Source organism: Alligator mississippiensis, chromosome 8 (assembly GCF_030867095.1).
Source record: "Alligator mississippiensis isolate rAllMis1 chromosome 8, rAllMis1, whole genome shotgun sequence".
NCBI lineage: Eukaryota > Metazoa > Chordata > Crocodylia > Alligatoridae > Alligator > Alligator mississippiensis.
Window position 1 is genome coordinate 26,782,371 of NC_081831.1, and position 20,447 is coordinate 26,802,817.

At 49.4% G+C, this 20,447-nt stretch overlaps 1 protein-coding gene across 3 annotated transcripts in view; it reads right to left on the reverse strand.

The window, feature by feature from the left end:
- Window positions 1–952: 952 nt before the first annotated feature.
- Window positions 953–20,447, reverse strand: part of LOC106737774 (zinc finger protein OZF) — a 34,652-nt gene continuing 15,157 nt past the window's right edge. For all 3 annotated transcript variants that reach the window (XM_059732508.1, XM_059732506.1, XM_059732507.1), the window contains exons 4-5: window positions 13,256–13,372; window positions 953–5,102 (exon numbers count right to left, since the gene is read on the reverse strand). In XM_059732508.1, coding sequence (XP_059588491.1) covers window positions 3,943–5,102; window positions 13,256–13,372 — 1,277 coding nt within the window. In that variant the 3' untranslated portion in view covers window positions 953–3,942. The remainder of the gene's footprint in view (window positions 5,103–13,255; window positions 13,373–20,447) is intronic.

A 20,447-nucleotide genomic window follows, 5' to 3' on the forward strand; every position in this document is an offset into this window, starting at 1 on the left:
TCCTCAGTCATTGTCTGTGACGTGTTTCTGTAGTTGTCATCCCCATTATGGTTTCTAAGCATCTTGCTAGCTTATCTCCTACCCTTCTCCCTGGTCCATCAATGAAGCGCAAGAGAACTTTACTAACACTGGAGACAAAACTGGAGATTTTGACCAGTGCAAAAGCACCACCCTGCGCTTGTGTGTACTGTCTGCTGTTGGTGAATACCAAAATTGTCTTGTAAAAGTGGTAGAAATAGGCCTGGAGGTCAGTGCAGTTGAGTTCTTGGAATATATTGCTATTTGTTACACTGTAAAGTGGGTTCCCTTTATGCAAATTTGAATTGTGTGTCATTTTCCAGGAACACGTGTACTGCATAAAGCAACAGAAACCTGTATTTTGTAAGCCCTTTTCATGTCCCCCCTTTCTCATCTCTTTTCTGAACTGAATAGGCCTGTTTATCCATCTGTCTATCCCACATTTTCTCTATCCATCTCTCCATCCCTCCACCACTCTCTCTCTTTCTCTCAGTAGCTTCTTTACTCTCTCCTTATACAGAAGTCCCACCAGGCCACTCATCATCCTTGTTCCCCTTCTCTGGACCTTCCCTAGTTCTCTTATATGCCTTTTCAGGTGTGAATGCACCATGGATTTATAAAGGAGCATCACAATACTTTCTATTTTGTTCGCAATTCTATTCTTAACGATCCCTAACATTTTGTTTGCTCTTTTGACAGCTGCTGAGTCCTGAGCTGATGTTTTTAGTGATTTGTCCACAGTGACTCCCAGGTCTCTTTCCTGTGTGGTAACACCTAATGTACAGCCCATCCTAATGTAGGTGGACAAGGAAAGAGCTAACTATGTAACAGTGAGGAGTAAAGGCAGGACAATGAACAGGACAGCTCTGTATGAGCGGTACCAGAGCTCCTCAGAGATGTGGAGAAAAGGAGAGCTTCAAAAGAAAACCATTCATTCTGCCATTTTACTTGAGTGTTTTATTGCAAGTCATTTAGCAAATGCTTTCCTTAATGATTCCACCACTCCCACTAGGGTGCACAGGTTTTCCCCCTTGTATGGGTCAGTAGTGACACCCAGTGGGCAATTTGGGCAATGCAGAGGGGGCAATTGCTGCCCCCAGGAGCAGCAGTATCCTCCAGTGGCTGCCCAGAGTAAGGCACTGGTTGCATGGGATTTTACTCCTTGCTCCAGCCCCCGTCAATTCAGGTGCTCTCCATCCGGTCACCCTTCCCTCTGCCTCAGCAATTTAACAGCTTTTTTTGCACGTTTCCCAAGTGCTCAGTGGTCTCAAAGTTGACAGCAGCTCCCTCCTCAACAGGAACAAACTCACCCTCCAGTCCCCCTGCACTTGACCCATTTGTTAATAGCACTGAAGAAGCAGAGAACAGTCAGCACCAGTGTCCTATCCCCAGGCTCAAAGCAATCCCACCTTTCAGTTCAATCAGGACATGGTCCAATGTTTGTCAGTTGAAGACATGAGTGAGCCCTTTGTTTTCTGCAGCTGTTGGGGAGTCATGAACACCCCTCAGCCCTTTTGGCTGTGCTAGGTGTTTCACTACCTTCCTCCTTCCAGATCTTTTGATCCCAGAAGCTGTTCAGGCTGAATCCTGAATCACAGCCATAGGCATGTGAGAAAAGGGGATGGTGAGGGACAGTTTCAGGGGAGTTGAGATGCACAGGTCAGGGATCACACCCCACATTAATAAGGCAATCCTAGGAAAGAACAATGGTCACAGGCCATGACTGTCCCTGCTCCACTGGCCAAGAGATCATTCTCTCAAAGAAAAGGATGGGAAGATAGAGATCTGAACCTGAACTGTATCAAACTCCTCCACACCGGGGCAGAGGGGTGGAACTTGCCTCAGACTACAAAGACGGATCCTGAGGGCTGCAACCTCACCACCCAGCAGTGAGTGTATCTGTATCCTCTGCTGTCATGTAGCTGCTCTGGGTCATGGTGCCCGAGTGATAACACCCCAATAAAACAGTCTCTAGATCAAAGGAACTTGCTTTGGCTTCTCTTGTCCTTCTCTGGATAAAAGGCCCCAAGGACATCCTGGGTGTAACATACCACCTGAAGGCCTGGGCAGCTCTCTCTAGTTTATATCCAGAGCCTTCTCTTTCTGCATTCACTCTCCTTGAATCACTCATAATCATGGCTTGAACACTAGAACCACGTGCACTGCAAGGAGATCCCCAACACTCAACCCAGCTCCCTCCAAGCCCCAGTCCACAGAGCAAAAGATGACTTCTTGCTTCCCTGCACTGGGTGCTGCATTGTTTGGAACAGGATTAATTCACACAATGCCCTGCCCTAGGTCCCCACTGCTGCTTGGTGCTCTATGGCACAGTAACAGTGGCTGGTGTGGGACCTTTTTGACAGAGGAGGGCACTGAAAGACTGGTGGATCTCACCAGGATGAGATCCTGACTGGTTTCTAATCAGAGCCAGTGTCTGCTGCTCTGCAGGTTGGGGAATGGAAGCTTTAGGCTGTGTGTACGGAGCCTGATGCCCACAGTTTCTGTTGGCTACCTGCTGTCCCCACATGCGGACTCTCCTAGTGAACTTCCAGGTGGAACTGTCAGGGCCAGGTATAACCAAGCCCAAAGAGGTGAGATAAAGGGGAACTGTGGCCCACTGTAAGATTTGTATCCTCAAAGGAAATTGGCCTGGGGGGGGTGGGGAGGAAGAGACATTTCTCTATTGGGGTTCAGGAGCTGGATGCTCAGGGGGTCTCGTGTTACTGTCACTGCCTCCTGGGGTGGGGCATGTCATGGTTCAGGTGCTGATGGCTCTGGCATCTCTATTTAAGTATGAAGGGCTCAAGCTCGTGTAGCTCCCTCAGTGAGTTCAAGAGAGCTCAGTGCCTGGCTAATGTCAGCATCTCCCTGTGAACAGGCTGGTTTGCACTGGGAACTTGTTGGGGGTTCTCAGGGCAGCTGTCCACATGCCACTAGAGTGACAAATCCTGACTCACTGCCCTCACTACCCTTCAGAATGGTTAGGCTGTTGCTGCTGAGCCCTTTCTCCTCATTACTCATGGCTCCCTCCATGGCTTGCACTCCCCAGTACAGCACCCCAAGTCTCTTCTCCCCTATGACTCCCTTGCTTCCCATCTCCAGGGCCATTCAAACCAAGGGCATAGTGAATATCAAGAACACCAGGATATCAGGAAGAGCTTCTTTAGGTATCAGGAAAAAAATTCTTCACTTTTAGAACAAGGCAGTAGAATAGATGCCTACAGAAGTTGTAGACTTTCTATCACTGGCAGTGTTCAAGAAGAGGCTGGACAGCTACTGGTCTGGAATGATCTACCATGGGGATTTCTCAGGCTTTACCCCCCAAACTCCATCTGTTACACATGACAGGATATTTTTAAAGTTCCTTCAGAGGCACTGGGTGTTGGCTATAGTTAAGACTAGGAATTTTGTCTTGGGTGTGCCAATGCCCCTACCTGGACCAAAGCTGGAGGTTCCTGGCTAGAGGGTCTAACCCTTCTGCTCATGGTCAGACTGATGCTAGTTGGGGTCAATAAATAATTTTATCCCATGGCAGACTGCTACAGACTGCGGGCGGGCAGGCTGCCTTTCTCAGTAGCGGGGGTGCAACCTCTACCTGAGATCTCTAGAGCATATATTGACAGCACGTCACAGAAGCAGGACCTTGGCACCTGTGGTTCCCCTGCTTTATCTGCAGCAGGTTCAGGTGTCATGTCTTGTGTTGTGTCAGGGTTGACAGCTGTCTTATGTAGAGTTTACATTATGGTATTTATGGGATGGTTTGGATAGGGATAATCCTGCCTCAGGCAGGGGGTTGGACTAGATGTAACCTGTAGAAGTTCCTTCCAGCCCTACTTCTCCATTTCTCTGAATAGGGAGGCAAGGGCACTCCAGACCCTGTGTGGAGCAGAGGGTGATGGGAGAACTGGCAGGAACTGACTAGTGTCAGGTGTGAGGATTTCGTCTGTGGATTCGCTGGTGATGAGCAAGATTAGAGCTAGACCTGAAGGACTTTCCACACTCCAGACAACAGTACGGCTTCTCCCCAGCGTGCATGCGCTGGTGGGCTCGGAGCTTGGACAGGCTATCGAAGCTCTTTGCACAATCACCACAGCCATGTGGTTTCTCCCCTGTGTGAATGCTCTGGTGCCCTCTGAGGTGGGACAAACGGGAAAAGCTCTTCCCACAGTCCGGGCAGCGGTCAGGCTTCTCTCCTGTGTGCACGCGTTCATGAACATGGAGGTCAGAGATGCTGTTGAAGCGCTTCTCACACACAGTGCACTGGTATGGCTTCTCTCCTGTGTGAAGGCGCCAGTGGACGCGGAGCTTGGAGGGATATTGGAAGCTCTTCTCACAGTCCGGGCAGCGGTGTGGCTTCTCTCCAGAATGCACATGTTGGTGCTGAGTGAGAGCATGGCGGTGCCGGAAGCTCTTTCCACACCGGGCACAGTGATGTGGCTTCTCCCCACTATGGATGCGCTGGTGCTGACTGAGAGCTGAGCTGTGCCTGAAAGTCTTTCTACAGTGAGGACAATGGTATGGCTCCTCCCCAGTGTGGAGGCGCTGGTGGACGCGGAGCTGGGATGGGCAGGCAAAGCTCTTGGTGCAGTCATGACAGGGGTAGGGGCGCTCCCCAGAGTGTGTTCGCTGATGGATGAGGAGATAGGATTTATCTCGGAAGCTCTTCCCACACACCAGGCAGGGGTGGGGGCGCTCCCCAGAATGCGTCTTCTGGTGGGTGAGGAGGCAGGATTTATACTGGAAGCTCTTGCTGCAGTCAGAGCAGGGGTGGGCTGCCTCCCTTCTGTGGGTTCCCTTATGTGCCTGGAGCACCTCCTGGCCCCAGAAGCTTTCCCTGCACTCCCCGCATGTATACAGCATGTATATCCTATATATATACCACACCTTCCCACTGTGATCCCTGGCCTTGTGGCTCCTCGCTTCTCCTTGCACCTTGAATTTTTCTGTGCACATAGGGCTCTTTTGAGGCTCAGTGGGTTTCTGTTCCTGTAGTGCAGGGAGCTGGCATCTGGCTGGAAGCAGCTCCAGACCCATGGGCTCTTCAAGCAGAGATGAACGGCAGTCTTCTGAGGGCATCCAGGCACCTGTTGGGTGGAGGAGGGAACCCAGAGATTAGTCCCTGTGCCACTGGCAAAGGGAAAGCCCTGCCACTCCCCTCTACTCTGGGATGCATCTGAGCATGACTAGGCCTTGGTACTTGGGCACCCTGTGAAAAGAAGTCCAGTTCAAAATAGTCTTACTGCAGGGAGTGGAAGAATTCAAGCCCCATCTGATGGCTGGGGAGTCTTGAACACCCCTCACACCTTTTGGCTGTGCTGGGTGTGTCACTACTTTTCTCCTCCCAGATCCTCTGATCCCTGAAGGAGTTGAGGATCACACCCCATGCTATTAAGGCGACCCTGGGAAAGAACAAGGATCACAGGCCATGATTACATTTCCCTGCTCCATACTTAGATGGCCAAGATCGTTCTCTCAGGGATATGGATGGAAATACAGACATTTGAACTTGAACAGTATCAAACTCTCCCACACCAAGGCAGAGGGGTGAAAGTCTGGAACTTGTCTCAAACCATGAGGTGGATTCTGAGGGCCCTGAGACCTCACCACCTGGTAGTGAGGAAGTCATTGTATTCTCTGCTGATGTAGCTGCTTTTGCTAATGTTGCCTGATTGCTAATAGAATCATAGAAAATTAGGGTTGGGGGGGACCTCAGGAGGCCATTTAGTCATCTAGTCCAACCCCCTGCTCAAAGCAGGACTAGCCCCCCCCCAACTAGATCATTCCAGCCAAGGCTTTGTCTACCTGGGTCTTAAAAACCTCCAAGGTCCACAGCATCTCTGGGTAACATATTCCAGTGCTTTACTACTCTCCTAGTGAGAAAGTCTTTCCCAATAGCTAACCTAAACTTCCCTTGCTACAACTTGAGACTATTGCTCTTTGTTCTGTCATCTGCCACCACTAAGAACAGTCTAGCTCCATCCTCTCTGGAACCACCTTTCAAGTAGTTGAAGGCTGCTATCAAATCCTACCTCAGTCTTCTGTTCTGCAAACTAAATAAGCCCAGTTCCCTCTGCCTCTCCTCAGAAGTCATGTGCCCCAGGCCCCTAACCATTTTCATTGCCCTCAGCTAGACCTTCTCCAGTTTGTCCACATTCGTTCTGGACACAGTACTCCAGATGTGGCCTCATCAGTGCTGAATAGAGGGAAATGATCACTTCCTTGATCTGCTGGCAACACTCCTACCAATGCAGCAAGGATGCTGTTAGCCTTCTTGGCAACAAGGCCACACTGTTAATTTATACTCAGCTTACTGTAACCTGCAAGTCCTTTTCTGCAGAGCTGCTCCCTAGCCACTCAGCCCCCAGCCTGTACTGGTGCATGGGGTTGTTCCATCCTAAGTGCAGGACTTTGCATCCACCCTCATGGTGGATGGGTCGGTTTCGACCTGGAAGGGTGTGGGCAGTGGGGTCCTGCAGGGCTCGGTCCTTGGACCAATACTCTTTAATGTCTTCATCAGTGACTTGGACGAGAGAGTGAAATGTACTCTGTCCAAGTTTGCGGATGACACAAAGCTATGGGGAGAAGTGGACACGCTGGAGGGCAGGGAACAGCTGCAAGCAGACCTGGACAGGTTGGACAAGTGGGCAGAAAACAAAAGAATGCAGTTCAACAAGGAGAAATGCAAAGTGCTGCACCTAGGGAGGAAAAATGTCCAGCACACCTACAGCCTAGGGAATGACCTGCTGGGTGGCACGGAAGTGGAAAGGGATCTTGGAGCCCTAGTGGACTCCAAGATGAACATGAGTCGGCAGTGTGACGAAGCCATCAGAAAAGCCAATGGCACTTTACCATGCATCAGCAGATGCATGATGAATAGATCCAAGGAGGTGATACTTCCCCTCTATCGGGCGCTGGTCAGACCGCAGTTGGAGTACTGTGTGCAATTCTGGGCACCGCACTTCAAGAGGGATGCGGATAACCTGGAGAGGGTCCAGAGAAGGGCCACTCGTATGGTTAAGGGCTTGCAGACCAAGCCCTACGAGGAGAGACTAGAGAACCTGGACCTTTTCAGCCTCCACAAGAGAAGGTTGAGAGGCGACCTTGTGGCTGCCTATAAGTTCATCACAGGGGCACAGAAGGGAATTGGTGAGTATTTATTCACCAAGGCGCCCCCGGGGGTTATAAGAAATAATGGCCACAAGCTAGCAGAGAGCAGATTTAGACTGGACATTAGGAAGAACTTCTTCACAGTTAGAGTGGTCAAGGTCTGGAACGGGCTCCCAAGGGAGGTGGTGCTCTCCCCTACCCTGGGGGTCTTCAAGAGGAGGTTGGATATGCATCTAGCTGGGGTCATCTAGACCCAGCACTCTTTCCTGCCTATGCAGGGGGTCAGACTCGATGATCTATTGAGGTCCCTTCCGACCCTAACATCTATGAATCTTATTGAACCTCATTAGATTTCTAAAGGTGTACCAATAAAGATTTTTTGGGTCATTACCAATGGCCAATTATTAACCAGCCATATCGGCCAATATGGATCCAATTGCCTATATGCAGCCTGGCAGTTTGGAGAGCAGTGTCTGGCTGGTAAGTCAATGGTGGGGAGGGGCATGGGGGAGTGAAGGGGAGTGAAGGGGTGTGGTGGTAGCAGATCAAGGCCCCCATAGTGAGGGAGTGAGGCTGGGGCTGGGGCAGGCACTGCACAGCTGGGGCTGTACGGGGTGCAGAACAGATCCAGAGCTCATCCAGGGGGCACTGAGGGTGGAGTGGGGGAAGCTCTTGCCACTGCACACAACCTCAGGGGAGGCACAGGGGGCATATGCCCCCCAGATCTGTGCGTGGGGTGAGAGTGAGCTGCCTGCTCAGGGCTGGAGCCTGCACTGGCCTCTTCCCAGCAGGTGGGCTGGGCACAAGCTGTGCTCATGGTGGGTGGTGGCACTGGGAGCAGGGAGTTGCAGCCACTCCAAAATTCACCATAGCCCCCCCTCCCAGTTCCGCCACTGCCCACCCAGCCCCTGCCTGCCCCAAGCACAGCTTAAGCCCAGCACCGCCCTACCCCTGCTGGGAAGAGACCGGTGTAGCCTCCGGTCCTGAGCACACAGCCCACCCTCATCCTGTGCGCAGATCTGGGGGGCACAAGTCCCCCATGCCTCTCCCAGGTATGTGCACAGTGGCGGGAGCCACCCCTACTCCCCAACTGCGCCCCCTGGATGAGCTGCGGCTCCATCCTGTGTCCTACCTCAGCTGTGCAGTGCCTACCCCTGCCCCAGCCCCACTCCCTCCCTCACGGCAGGGGCCTCGATCTACCCACCCCCACACCCCTTCTCTCTTCCATGCTACTTCCTCTCCACAGGCTTACCAGCCGGATGCTCTTCTCAAGCTGTGGCCATGTGCATGCTATGGCTGTGTGCATGCACGCAGCATTTATCGGTGACATTACTGGCCACATTGGCCAAAAAAAGCCAATTGCCGATAATGTCAATTTTCTTTTGGTCTAATCCTCCAATTTGCTGAGGTCTTCCTGAATCCTAACACTACCTTCTAGTGTATCTACTACCCCCCCCTCACCCCCCTCCCAGCTTGGTAGCATCTGCATACTTGCTGCAGGTGCACTCTATGCCATCTTTCATGTCACTGATGAAGATACTGAACAAAACTGGCCTCAGGACTGATCTTTGGGGCACTCCACTTGATACCAGCTGCCAACTAGACATCAAGCCATTCACTACTACCCTCTGAGCCTGATGATCCAGCCAGTTTTCTGTCCACCTTACAGTCCACTCATCCAACCTCTATTTCCTTAGCTTCTCTGCATGAATATTGTTGGAGACCATATTAAAAGCCTTGCTGAAGTCAAGTATACCACTTCCACTGGTCTCTCCGCAACCACAGAGCCAGTCATCTCATCATAGAAGGCAATCAGGTTGTTCAGGCATGACTTGTCCTTGATGAACCCATGCTGACTGATCCTAATCACCTTCTCCGCCAATTGCTACCAAATGGATTCCTTGAGGATCTCCTCCATGATTTTTCCAGGGACTGAGGTGAGTCTAACCGGTCTATAGCTCCCTGGATCCTCCTTTTTCCCTTTCTTAATATGGTCACTTTGTTTGCTCTTTTCCAATCACCCGGGACCTCTCCCGATCACCAGGAGTTTTCAAAGGTAATGGCCAGTGAACTTCCTCAGCACCCTTGGATGCACCCCATTCAGCCCCATGGACTTGTCTAGATCCAGGTTTTCTAAATAGTCCCTAACCTGTTCCCCTACACCACTGTTAGATGCCCACCTCCTGCCCAAACTGTGCTGCCAGGTGCAGCAGTCTGGGAGCTGATCTTGCCTGTGAAGACTGAGGTAAAAAAGGCATTGAGTACTTCAGTCTTTTCTGCATCCTCTGTCACTAGGTTGCCTCCATCATTCTGTAAGGGCCCACCCTTTCCCTGATCCTCCTCTTGTTGCTGACATACTTGTAGAAACCTTTCTTGTTACCCCTTATGTCCCTTGCTAGCTGCAACTCCAATTGCACATTGGCCTTCCTGATTTAAACCCTAAATGAAGTCAGGAATCATGGGATAATATCTCATAATATCCCACTGAGATAATATCCCACTAATATACCAGTATCTAGTTCAGAGGAACTTGCTTTGGCTTTTCTTGTCCTTCTCCAGATAAAGTAAAATGCCCCAGAGACATCCCAGGTGTTTATACATGTCCTCTGGTAGTGGGGTAGGGGGGACAAGGGAAGTGTGCTTTAGAGTGGCCCTTGGAGCCACTCTTATTAAAGCACCTGGAGCATCTCGTGTATCAGTGTCCTTGCACTTAAAATGGGAGTGGGGGCCCTTTAACTAAAGCTTGTCAGAATTGATACATGAGACGCTGAAGTCGGCTGGTGCTCAGCAATTACCACGCTCCAGCAGACTCGACTGAGTCTTCTGACATGCTGTAATTACAGTATGTTGGAGCAGCCTCACTACTCATGTATAGATGTCCTCTGGTTGTAACATTATAGAGACAACTATATCACCTTGGACTTCTCAGGGGAAGACACACTGAACATGTGCTCTACACCGGATCTGAATGGCTCCATGCTCTCTAGGGCTGGGGGGTGAGACCAGAAGCAACTGCCTCAAGGAAGAGTGAAGTTCTCTAAGGGCTTGTCTATACCACAGCAGTGGTGGGGCCTGGGAAAGATGACTGCCATTCTCCAGATGGAGATGTTCATGTGAGAGGCTCTTCAGGGCTCATCCCCAGTGCTGGGTCTGAAGCACCTGATCTGCAGCAGTTCAGAGAACAGTGTCTGGGGACAGGTCTGAAGCAGTCTCCCTAGCAAAGATCTGGGTCTAGAGTGCATCAGCAGATGTGGTTATTTGGGGCAGGCTGAACACTGCTGTCTTTGAGACAGGCAAGTCCTAAGGATTGCTGGACTTGCAGAGAAAAAACAATGTCAGCCCTCATCCCTCAAGGACACCTTTTGGGAGGGGATTATGTGCAGCTAATGAGCCAGGTTTGGAATAAGCCCTGCTTTCTACCTGCTTGCAATGAAGGGTCAGGTCCAGGGAATTAGCTGACAGAGCTTTCCTCTGTCAACGAGTCCCAGGCATCACAGAAATCTACAAAGACCTTGGGGTTAACCTGCACATGGACTCTAGGTCTCAGGGCTTGTGACACTCAAGGCCCCAGACACGCAGCAGAAAGAGGAAGACTCTGATGCAAACCAGAAAGGGTTTATATCCCTCAGAGCAGAGCAGAGCAGAGCAGAGCAGAGCATCCCACCTGCTTCTGGGAACCATGTAATGGACAGGAAAGCCCCAGCCTCTCTACAATACAATCCTCACTGGCTCCCAGAACTCCTGACCACCAAGAGAATTGTTAAGGGATAATACCATGCCCTTGAGCAGGGTATCACCTCTTACACTGCTGACTGAAGGTGAACAATCCAGTCCATGGTACCCCAGGGATACTAGATTTGTACCTAATATAGAGTTGTCAGGTGAGGCTTTGGTCCTACTACTATATGACTTTCCTGCAGGTGGGGCTGACCCCTGTAAAGAGACCAACTCCAAAGGGGGCTGGGGTACCCCCAGCAGCCACCTCCAACCCCCTTTTCACTGCAGTTAACCCAGGGTATTGCCCCGTCCTCACCTGCCATATCCCAAAAGTAACTTAAGTCCTCTACAAGTTACAGGTATCGTGCAAAACTGGTTAATTGCGCAATTGCTTGGAGATCAGCTAAACGTGCAAAGTACTACACTTGATCTGAGCCTTCAAGAGGCTGAGAAGCGATGATAAATATCTCCAACCAGCTATAAAGTTAGACCTCAAAAATGTGTACTAACTTCACAGCTGCTTGCTATACAGCTTTAATTTGCATAGGTAGCAGGGTCTCCATTGCAGCTGGGAGCCCTGTCATCTATGGGCTCCCAGCCGCAGGGATCCACCTTGCGCAGCTGGGGCTGTGAGTCCTGCAACTGCTGGGGACCCTCAGCCCCATGCTCTGGGTCCTGGCAGCACCCCACAGTTGCAGGGACCTAGAGTCCCATAGCTGTGGATGCTGGGTCCCTGCAGCCTCAGAGTGTAGCTACAATCTCCCACCCTTGGAGAGTGCATAAAATGAGGCACTATCTCTCTCTCTCTGCCCCAGGGGGAGACAGCTGTGGCAGGGAGATCACAACAGCCGCATCTCCCAGCTGCAGGGGTGTAGGAGGTGGCCCTGCAGCTGGAAGTCCCTCAGCTGAGGGGGCTCCCAGCCATGAGAGCTTGCTTCTTACCAGTGCAGGGAGAGCCCAATCCTGGGCACCAGCAATGAGGTGTGATGAGATCTAATGCATGATCCCACAATCATGCCTTCTGCCATGCACATGTGTGAGATCAAGTGAATCGCACCTTAGATCCTATTGCAACTTTACCTGCATGTGTAGAGGGGGCCTTAGTGTAAATTTCAGAAGCTGCCCTCAGATGACTGAAGTAAGACCATATGTGCCCCACTCCACCCTGCCCATCAGGTCTCCTCATTCTGGCCCAGTCCTCTAACTCTAGCTCTGACCAGAGCATCTCTGTCCTTAATTGGCCTCAGTCAACCTGCTTCCTCAGTCTATAACCGGAGCTCTCTCTCTAGCCCCAACTCTCAGTCCTTCTCTGGGGCTCTCTAGCCACCCCCATCTCTCCAGCTCAGTCCCTGTCCAGGGCTCTCTCTCTAGCCCTTTAACTGGTACTTCAGGCCCTTAAATCACCTAATCAAGCTTCCCCAGATGCCTACAGTGACTGTAGCCAGTGAGTTCAAACACCCACCATCAACTACTTCTGGGCAGTTTGCCTCACCTGAGCCCTCAACTGCCTTCTGCCTGTCCCAAACAGGCTACTGCTAGGGGTGCACCAATAGAGATTTTTTGGGCTGACACCCATGGACGATTTTTAATGAGCCATATCGGCTAATACCGACCCAACTGCCGATATGCGGCCTTGCAGCATGGAGAGCAGCGTCTGGCTGATAAGCCTGTTGTGGGGAAAGGGGTGAGGGTGAAGGGAAGGAGCAAGGGGGGAGGGAAGAGACATGGAAGGGGCAGATCAAGGCCCCTGCTTTGTGGCTAAACAGAGCTAACCAAACCTAACAAAAACAGGAACCACTGATTTCCCCATGAGATGCTCTCTCTAGCTTTCTCTTCCCCTCTCTCTGTAGTCTTGCAGGTCTCATTTCCTTTCTAGGACCTGGGCCAGAATGAGAATCCAGTGCAGCAGCCAGGCTTATATATCCCCAGTTTCTGACCCCTCCTGGTCACCTGGCCTTTCCCTCTCCTGCAGGGTTCAAGTATTCCTCACTTGCCTTTAGTAAGCTTATTGCTCTGCAGCCCACAGTCCTCTAACAGGTGTCTTAAGCACTGCTTCTCTCTGAATAACAGGGGTCGAGATCTCCAATACACCCTTCCACTGAAACAGAAACCTAGGCCAAGGTACCTGGGGCTCAGTGTCCAGAGGAGGGCAACAGGAAGCATCACTGAAGAGTAAATTTGGATTTTATGCCCTTATTCAGGGGAACAAAAAGGGAATATTTGCCTGTTCCCACATCACTAAATTGCAGGGAGTTCAAACACACACCTGCCTGGACAGCACAGATCAGGGGGTCAGCACATTCAGATGGAGCTCATGGCTCATTTCCAGGGTTCCAGCTTCCTGTCACTCTGGTACTAAGCTATGCTAACGAGATCGGGGGGGGGCGGGGGCGCAGCAATTGACTTGACTCACCTGAGGACAGGCCCTCAGACCACATGCTTTCTTTGGGATCCTCATCATCACAGACCCAGAGTTCCATGTCCCCTCGCTGGATGCGACAGATCAAGTCCGGTGTGGGTCCCTGATATCCTGTGTGGAGAAATGCAGATAGTTGGTTATGTCTGGTTACTCTCCATACTGTATTATTCACTTGAGATTTGGGGAACAGATCCAATGGAATCAAACATTCTAAGTGGCCCTGAAGGAACAGGGAAGGTAGACATTTAGCATCAAGGAGAAACCACCCCAAACAGAACCCTTCAAAAAGGTGATGGTCCTTGTCACCCAGGTAAAGTGTAGGGCTGTGCAAAGCTTCAGTCCCCGATTTGATTCAGTGGAGATTCGGCCCAATTTCATGGCTGAATCTCCAAATCCAAATCAAATCAGAGGACCCTTTAATCTCTCCGAACTGAATCAGAACCGTCTGAATCGATCTGGAGAGATTCAGACATAGAGACAACTTAAAATGTTTTTTCTACATACCTCTAGGTAGCAGGGGCTCATGAGTGCTGCGATGCTGGGGCAACATGGAGTGTCCCACAGAAGCATGGGGGACTCCCCAAATCAAATCACTGTCCCTGATTCGGGCTGAAGCCAAATCTGAATTAAATAGGGCCCATTTCGCGCACCCCTAGTAAAGTGTAAGGATGCTCATGTGAAATTGTAAAGCATCAACCACTCAAGTATATAAAAGGAATAAAACTCCATGTAGCACTATAGAAGGTGAGCAGAAGTGCAGCAACCTGTGATGTACTAGGAAGAAGAGAAAGTTTTCCTATATATGTCAATGATTCAATCAGCTATTAGGTAAAAATGCCAAAAAAGCCCCACTGAAACGCCAGCTCCAACAGACCAACCAACTTCTTGGTGACTGTAGACGACCTGTTCTTAACACAGGGTGTGGAGGGGCCAACTAGGAGTAAAGCCACTCTGGACTTGGTGCAGGCCAAAGGGGAAGAAGTGGTAAGTGACCTGAAGGTTTGGGGTGCTCTGGGTGACAGTAATCACAATCTGATCAGATTCACCATCCACCAAAAGACTGGGAGCTCTACCAGCAGAACAAAAGTCCTAGAATTCAGATGGGCAGACTCTGATAAACTCTGGAGTCTAGTTGAAAAGGCTCTTCACAACCAGCAACCGGATGACTTGGGAGCTCATGAAGGATGGCACTTCCTCAAGGAGACTATTCTTACTGCTCAAAAAGAGGCCATTCCCATGCAATCAAAAAGAGGGAGATGGGCCAAGAGAGCTGCCTGGCTTAACAGAGACATTAGGGAACTTCTCAAAAAGAAAAAAGAAGCGTACATGCAATGGAAAAATGGATGGGGATCCAGAGAAGAGTATGCTCACGTGGCCAGGATCTGCAGACGTAAGACAAGGAAAGCCAAGGCATCCATGGAAATCAAGCTGATGACCAATATTAAAGATAACAAAAAATCCTTCTATAGGTACACAGGGAGCAAGAAAAAAATCAAGCTCCACTGTGGCACCCCTACTGAACATGGAGAAGCCCGCAGCTGATCCCCATGAAAAGGCAGAGCTCCTTAATGATTACTTCACATCAGTTTTCCTGAAACCAGGTGAGAACTGGTCACCAGTTCAGGGGCGCAGAGAATACAGCTAAGACAGCAGTCCTCATAAAATCAGTCCAGAACAGGTGAAGACACTCTTAAATCATTCAGACGTTTTCAGGTCGGCTGGTCCAACCTTCACCCGAGAGTGCTGAAAGAGCTGGCCGAGCTCATAGCGGTGCCTCTGGCAGAGCTGTTTGAGGAGCCATGCAACTCAGGAGTTGTCCCTAACGACTGGAAAAAGGTGAATATGGTTCTCATCTTTAAGAAGGGAAAGAGGGACAACCCTGCCAACTATAGACCTGTCAGTTTGACTTTGGTCCTGGGGAAGATCTCTGAAAAAGTTGTCAAGGAGGCCATCAATCACAAGCTCGCATCGGTGGGGTACTGAGAAGCAACCAGCATGGCTACGTAGAGGGGAGGTCATGCCTAACAAACCTGGTGTCCTTTTATGAACAGGTAACTAATTACCTGGAGATGGGACAGGAGTTGGATATCACCTACCTAGATTTCAGCAAGGCCTTTGATACTGTTTCCCATTAAATCCTCTCAGTTAAGTTTCAGAGTACTGGCCTAGACCAGGTTACAGAGAGGTGGGTTGGAAACAGGCTCAGCGGCTGATCCCAACGAGTCATAATTGATGGAGTGGCCTCATCCTAGAAGGCCGTCTCCAGTGGTGTACCCCAAGGGTCAGTGCTTGGGCCCATGCTCTTTAATATCTTTATTAATTACCTGGATGAGTGAAAAGTGCAATGATTACGTTTGCGGATGATACCATGCTGTAGGGACAAGTGGGCACATCAGAGGACAGGTCAAGGATTCAGGAAGACCTTGACAGGCTAAGTCCTATGGGCTGAGCAAAATCAGATGAGGTTCAACAGGGACAAATGCCGGGTCCTTCATCTGGGTAGGAAGAACCCTCACTGCATCTATGCAACGGGTGACTATCCACTGACTGGCACTGCATCTGAAAGGGACCTGGGGGTGTCAATTGACCAGAGGATGACTATGAGCCACCAGTGTGACGAAGTCACCAACAGAGCAAATAGAACTCTGGCATGCATCAGCACGTGTCTCCAATAGATCCAGAGAGGTGCTCCTCCCACTCTATTCGGTGTTGGCGAGGCCACAGCTGGAGTACTGTATCCAGTTTTGAGCACTGCATTTCAAGAAGGATGTGGACACTCTTGAAAGGGTGCAGAGAAAGGCCACCCACATGATCAAGGGTCTGGGGGACAGGCCCTTTGAGTAGAGACTTTAGAATCTGAGTTTGTTCAGCCTGATCAAAGAAGGCTGAGGTGACTTGATAGCTGCCTACAAATGTGTCGAGGGAGAACACCAGGATCTAGGAGAACAACTTTTCAGAAAAGCCCCCCGCCCTCCGGTAAGACACGGAACACTGGACACAAGCCAGTCAAGGAAGTTTCAGCTGGACGTAAGGAAAAACTTTTCCATATGGGTAACTATAATTTGGAACACACCTCTGGCAGAGGTGGTGCAGTTGCCATTTCTGGCTGTCTTTAAGAGGAGGCTGGACAAATACCTCACTGAGTCTAATTACCTCCTACCTATGGCAGGGGACCGGACTTGACGATCTTACAGGTCCCTTCTGGGATTCTATTATCTAAACAGATGTCAGGTGAGCTGGGTCCAACTAACGCACTGCCTCTTCTGGACATGCCCTGGGCTCAGTGCAGGACTGTGCGGATTTTAAAGCAAAGCACGGGTTTGGTTTGGTTTTTTAATGTCTACAAACAGCCAATGTTACTATCAAAAGCAGCCCTTCTATGTTCTATTCTGTTAATTGCAGTTACTCAACTCGATACAATTGGGTGAGAGTGAATTTAACCCTTTTATTTCCCTGTTTTTCCCTGGCTTGTAACCTGTCTTTCCAAATTTTTCACCCATCACGTTACCTAGACTGTTACTAGTTCCTTCAATTCTATTTCCCTTAGCCAAACTGCTTGGCATTCCTTGGCCTAGCTTTTGTAGTTTACTCTTACCAAACAACCTAAATGCTTCCTCAAGTCTACAAACAGCAATCTTTCCATCCAATGGGAGAACAGGAGTGGTTATGAATGCACAGGTCTGTAAATGCTGTAGTATGTACAATACAATCTATCAGAATGATGGATATTGAAAAAAAGAGACAGACATTTTTACAGCATGCAAACGCCCAGAGTTTGGAATTGGTTGACATAGGATTCCAAAAAAAGAATGAGCATAGAATCACATCCAAAACAGAAGGTAATTCAATACAAGTAGATTTCACAATGACTAGAAGTAGAAATAGAATGGAATAGAGTAGGATAGGGGATCCAGCTTTTGTCAAATTCTTATAAGACCTGTCAATCTTTACTGATGTTATAATTATACTAGCCAACTGCTCATCAAGAATGATGGGCGGGGAGAGAGGGGTGGGGGGCGACTGGGGACAGAGGCCTGCTTCCGGCCCCACCCTCCCCCACCTTCGGGGCCAGGCCAGGACCAGGCCTAGATAGCCAATCAGAGTGCAAATAAAGCATTATGGACAGACAGACTAAGGCTTTTACATATATAGAATGTAGGAGGAACTAAAGTCAAGATTAAAGGAAGGTAGATTTAGAGTCAAAATTAAATGCAGGCAAAGCTAAGGCGCTAAGTACATAATTCAGAGCCTAGGGGAGATACCTTTTATTAGAACAACTACAGAGTAGCAAAAATCTTTCTTTGCAAGCTTTCGGGTCAAACCACCCTTCTTGAGACAGAGGAGAATTAAAAGATTGCAAAAGTTCTCTCAGGTAGAAAAGAAACTTCATCTTGCACAGGGGAGGTAAAAGATGTTGTGGTTCCCCTGGGTTTCAAAGTCCATTTGTGCTTAAATTGCTCTGTGAATATGCAGATTAAGCAGAGGCCAAGCTCCAGCAGGTTGCTTCCCTGAAGGCATCAGATGTTAGGCAGGGAGTTGAATTTTGCTTATTTCCTGTTTAGCAATGACGTTTACATTTCCAAACGGCTAATTACGATATCTTCCATGTTAATTACGATATCTTCCATGTTTCAGGGATATAGCTTATAGCCATGTTGGTCTAAGAAGCAGAAGTAGACAAAGCTCTTGGGTCACGTACAAGAGCAGGCCAAAAGGTCTTAAATGAAAAAAGCAATTAGCAATCTGGATAATTGTGAGCAGGGTTGCAAAAGTCTGTAAATTTATGAACTGCCTATAAAAATTCAGGTTAAAAATTCCTGTCTGTAAAATAATTCAGCCATCCATAAAATCACTAAAATCCCTTGTCAAAAATGAAGTTGGAATTAAGCCTAGACAGACAGAGCAAAGCAGTACCACCTGGTGTCTCTGCAGGATGCTGCGCTTGTGCTTGGAGCTTTATCAGGGCTTTGTAGCACACAGGAGCTTCTGGAGCCTCCTAGCCACAGTCACATGCTGCTGCTGGGTCTTGTTGGGTTACACTGCAGGGTTACATGTAGGCAGACAATCCTTCTGGGGTCCGTGTTGGGACAGGGCTGGAAGGGCCAAGGCTGATGGGTGAGCCTCAGGGTGATGGTATCGCAGGGCATGAGGTGCCTGCTCTTTTAAGAGCAGAAACTGCCTAGGGAGAGGGCCCTAAGAGCCAGAGGTAAGCCCACAGTTGCAGGTTACTATGGCAACAGGGTAATGAGTAAATCAGCCTGCACCTGCACCCAGTCAGCTGACCGGAAGAGGCAGGGCCCTGGGCATATATAAACCCTAGGTTGGGACTAGCAGCTTAGTTCTCTATCAGCAGCCAAGGGGGAAGGAGCTCATCAGAGAGGCTTGACTGCCTGTTCTACTCCTGGCAGGATTAAGGAGCTCCAGGAGCTCACCAGAGACCCTGGCCTACAAGGCACTTAGTGCTGGGAGAAGTTTGAGTTTTGTTAAAGGGACAAAGCACCCCTGAACTCCTTGTATTCCGATATAGCCCAGGGGCTCATATTTTAGTTGCTGTTTATACACTGGTGGATTGGGCTGAGGCTATTGGGGAAGGAGGAAGCCTCACTGGGGGCCCACTATGGTGTGAGAACCCCAGCACCAGTGCGGGGTGCAGAGACAGGGCTGTGGAAAGCCCGGTGAGGACAAGAGGCTAAGCTATAGCAAGGCCCCAGGAGACACAATGTTTAAATACCGTATGCGATGCTTGGGGTGTGGTAAAGTGGTGGTTTTGGAGCCACGCAGCTAGCCCATAAGGCTGTGGGTGTCCTGTGAGGCATCCATTTTGAAGTGGGACCCAAAAGGGGCCTAAGAACCCACAGGGTTCAGTGGGGTCCATCAAGACTGTGTCCAGAGTACAAGCTTGAGGATAGCTTCCTGATTTTTATTAGAATTAACAGCAAGATGTGGCAGGCGAGAAAGAGGATGCCTGTGGGGCAGGATTGGCAGTCAAAGAGCCCTAGGGGTATCATGGCCATCCCTGGGGACCCCATGCTGTGACAAGGGTGAGCATGGGACCCCTGGGGGAAGCAGCACAATGTAATACCATTGTTGCAGTCGAGCAGAGTTGCCAAACTAAGACTTTTTTTTATTTTTAATTGATATTCTGCAAATTTTTTACTGGCAACCAATTTTTCCCCCCACTATGGTTAATATTGCATGCTTTTTGAACCCTGCCCTTGCCCAGGGCCTGGCAGAAGGGTTACTGACACATGTTCTATGTAATCTAAATGTAAGATTGCAGATTGTTCTTGAGTTGGCAACCCTGAACAAATATTCTCTTTTTTTGACGTGCAGCCGATTTAACAGTGTCTAGTTAGAGGCTGGTTGTCATTTTGAAAGCATCCCTCTGTCAAATTTTAATTTGATAACTAGATAAACAAGATTCTTTATACTACTGGGATGTCTGAGGGGAAACTCCATTAATACACAATATCTTTCAAGAAATTCACTGAAACTAGTGCTTCTGCCTGCATGTAGCAACATGGGAAGACTAAGAAGGCTTTAACTTTTTTTTTTTTTTTTTTTTTTAAATAGCTGTGAGCTGTTTTTTCCATAAGATGATCATGGTTTCCAAAAACCGCTCGTGTAGGGTAAATTAAAGGCAAGTCATTTGAGGGAGGGGAAGAAGCAAAAGCAAAAGTGATTGGCAAGTTTAAATAATCAGTAGGGGGTGTTATAAAAGTGAGGCTGGCATTTTTGTCACTAGCAGTAGGTTGCCGAGACTGCTGCTTTGGCGGGAGTTCCTCCACCAGGCCTTCCCAAGTAAGTCTTCAAACAGTAAACAGATGAACAAATAAAACAAAACCCTTGGGGAGTCCTTTGGCTCTGACCCCAGCACAGCAGGCTAGTTCCTCCTTTACCGCAAGCTTGTCCTGCTCACAGCTTGCCTCCTGCTTGTAAACTGTTCCTTCACCACTTGCTGCCTTTCTGCTCGGTCCCCTGGGGTTTTAAGCTCCAAGTAGGGCACTCCCTCATTATCCAAATGCCCTGAAACTGGGGTCTCTCAACAAAGCTGACAATTACCTCTTAAAAAGGGAAAGACCACCCTGTTGCAGTGTTTTTGCCACTTCCAGGAGCACTTTAGGAAGTCCACTTGGAGATGAAAAGTGAATCTCCGAACCAAAGGAGGTCCTAAGTGACTTATATA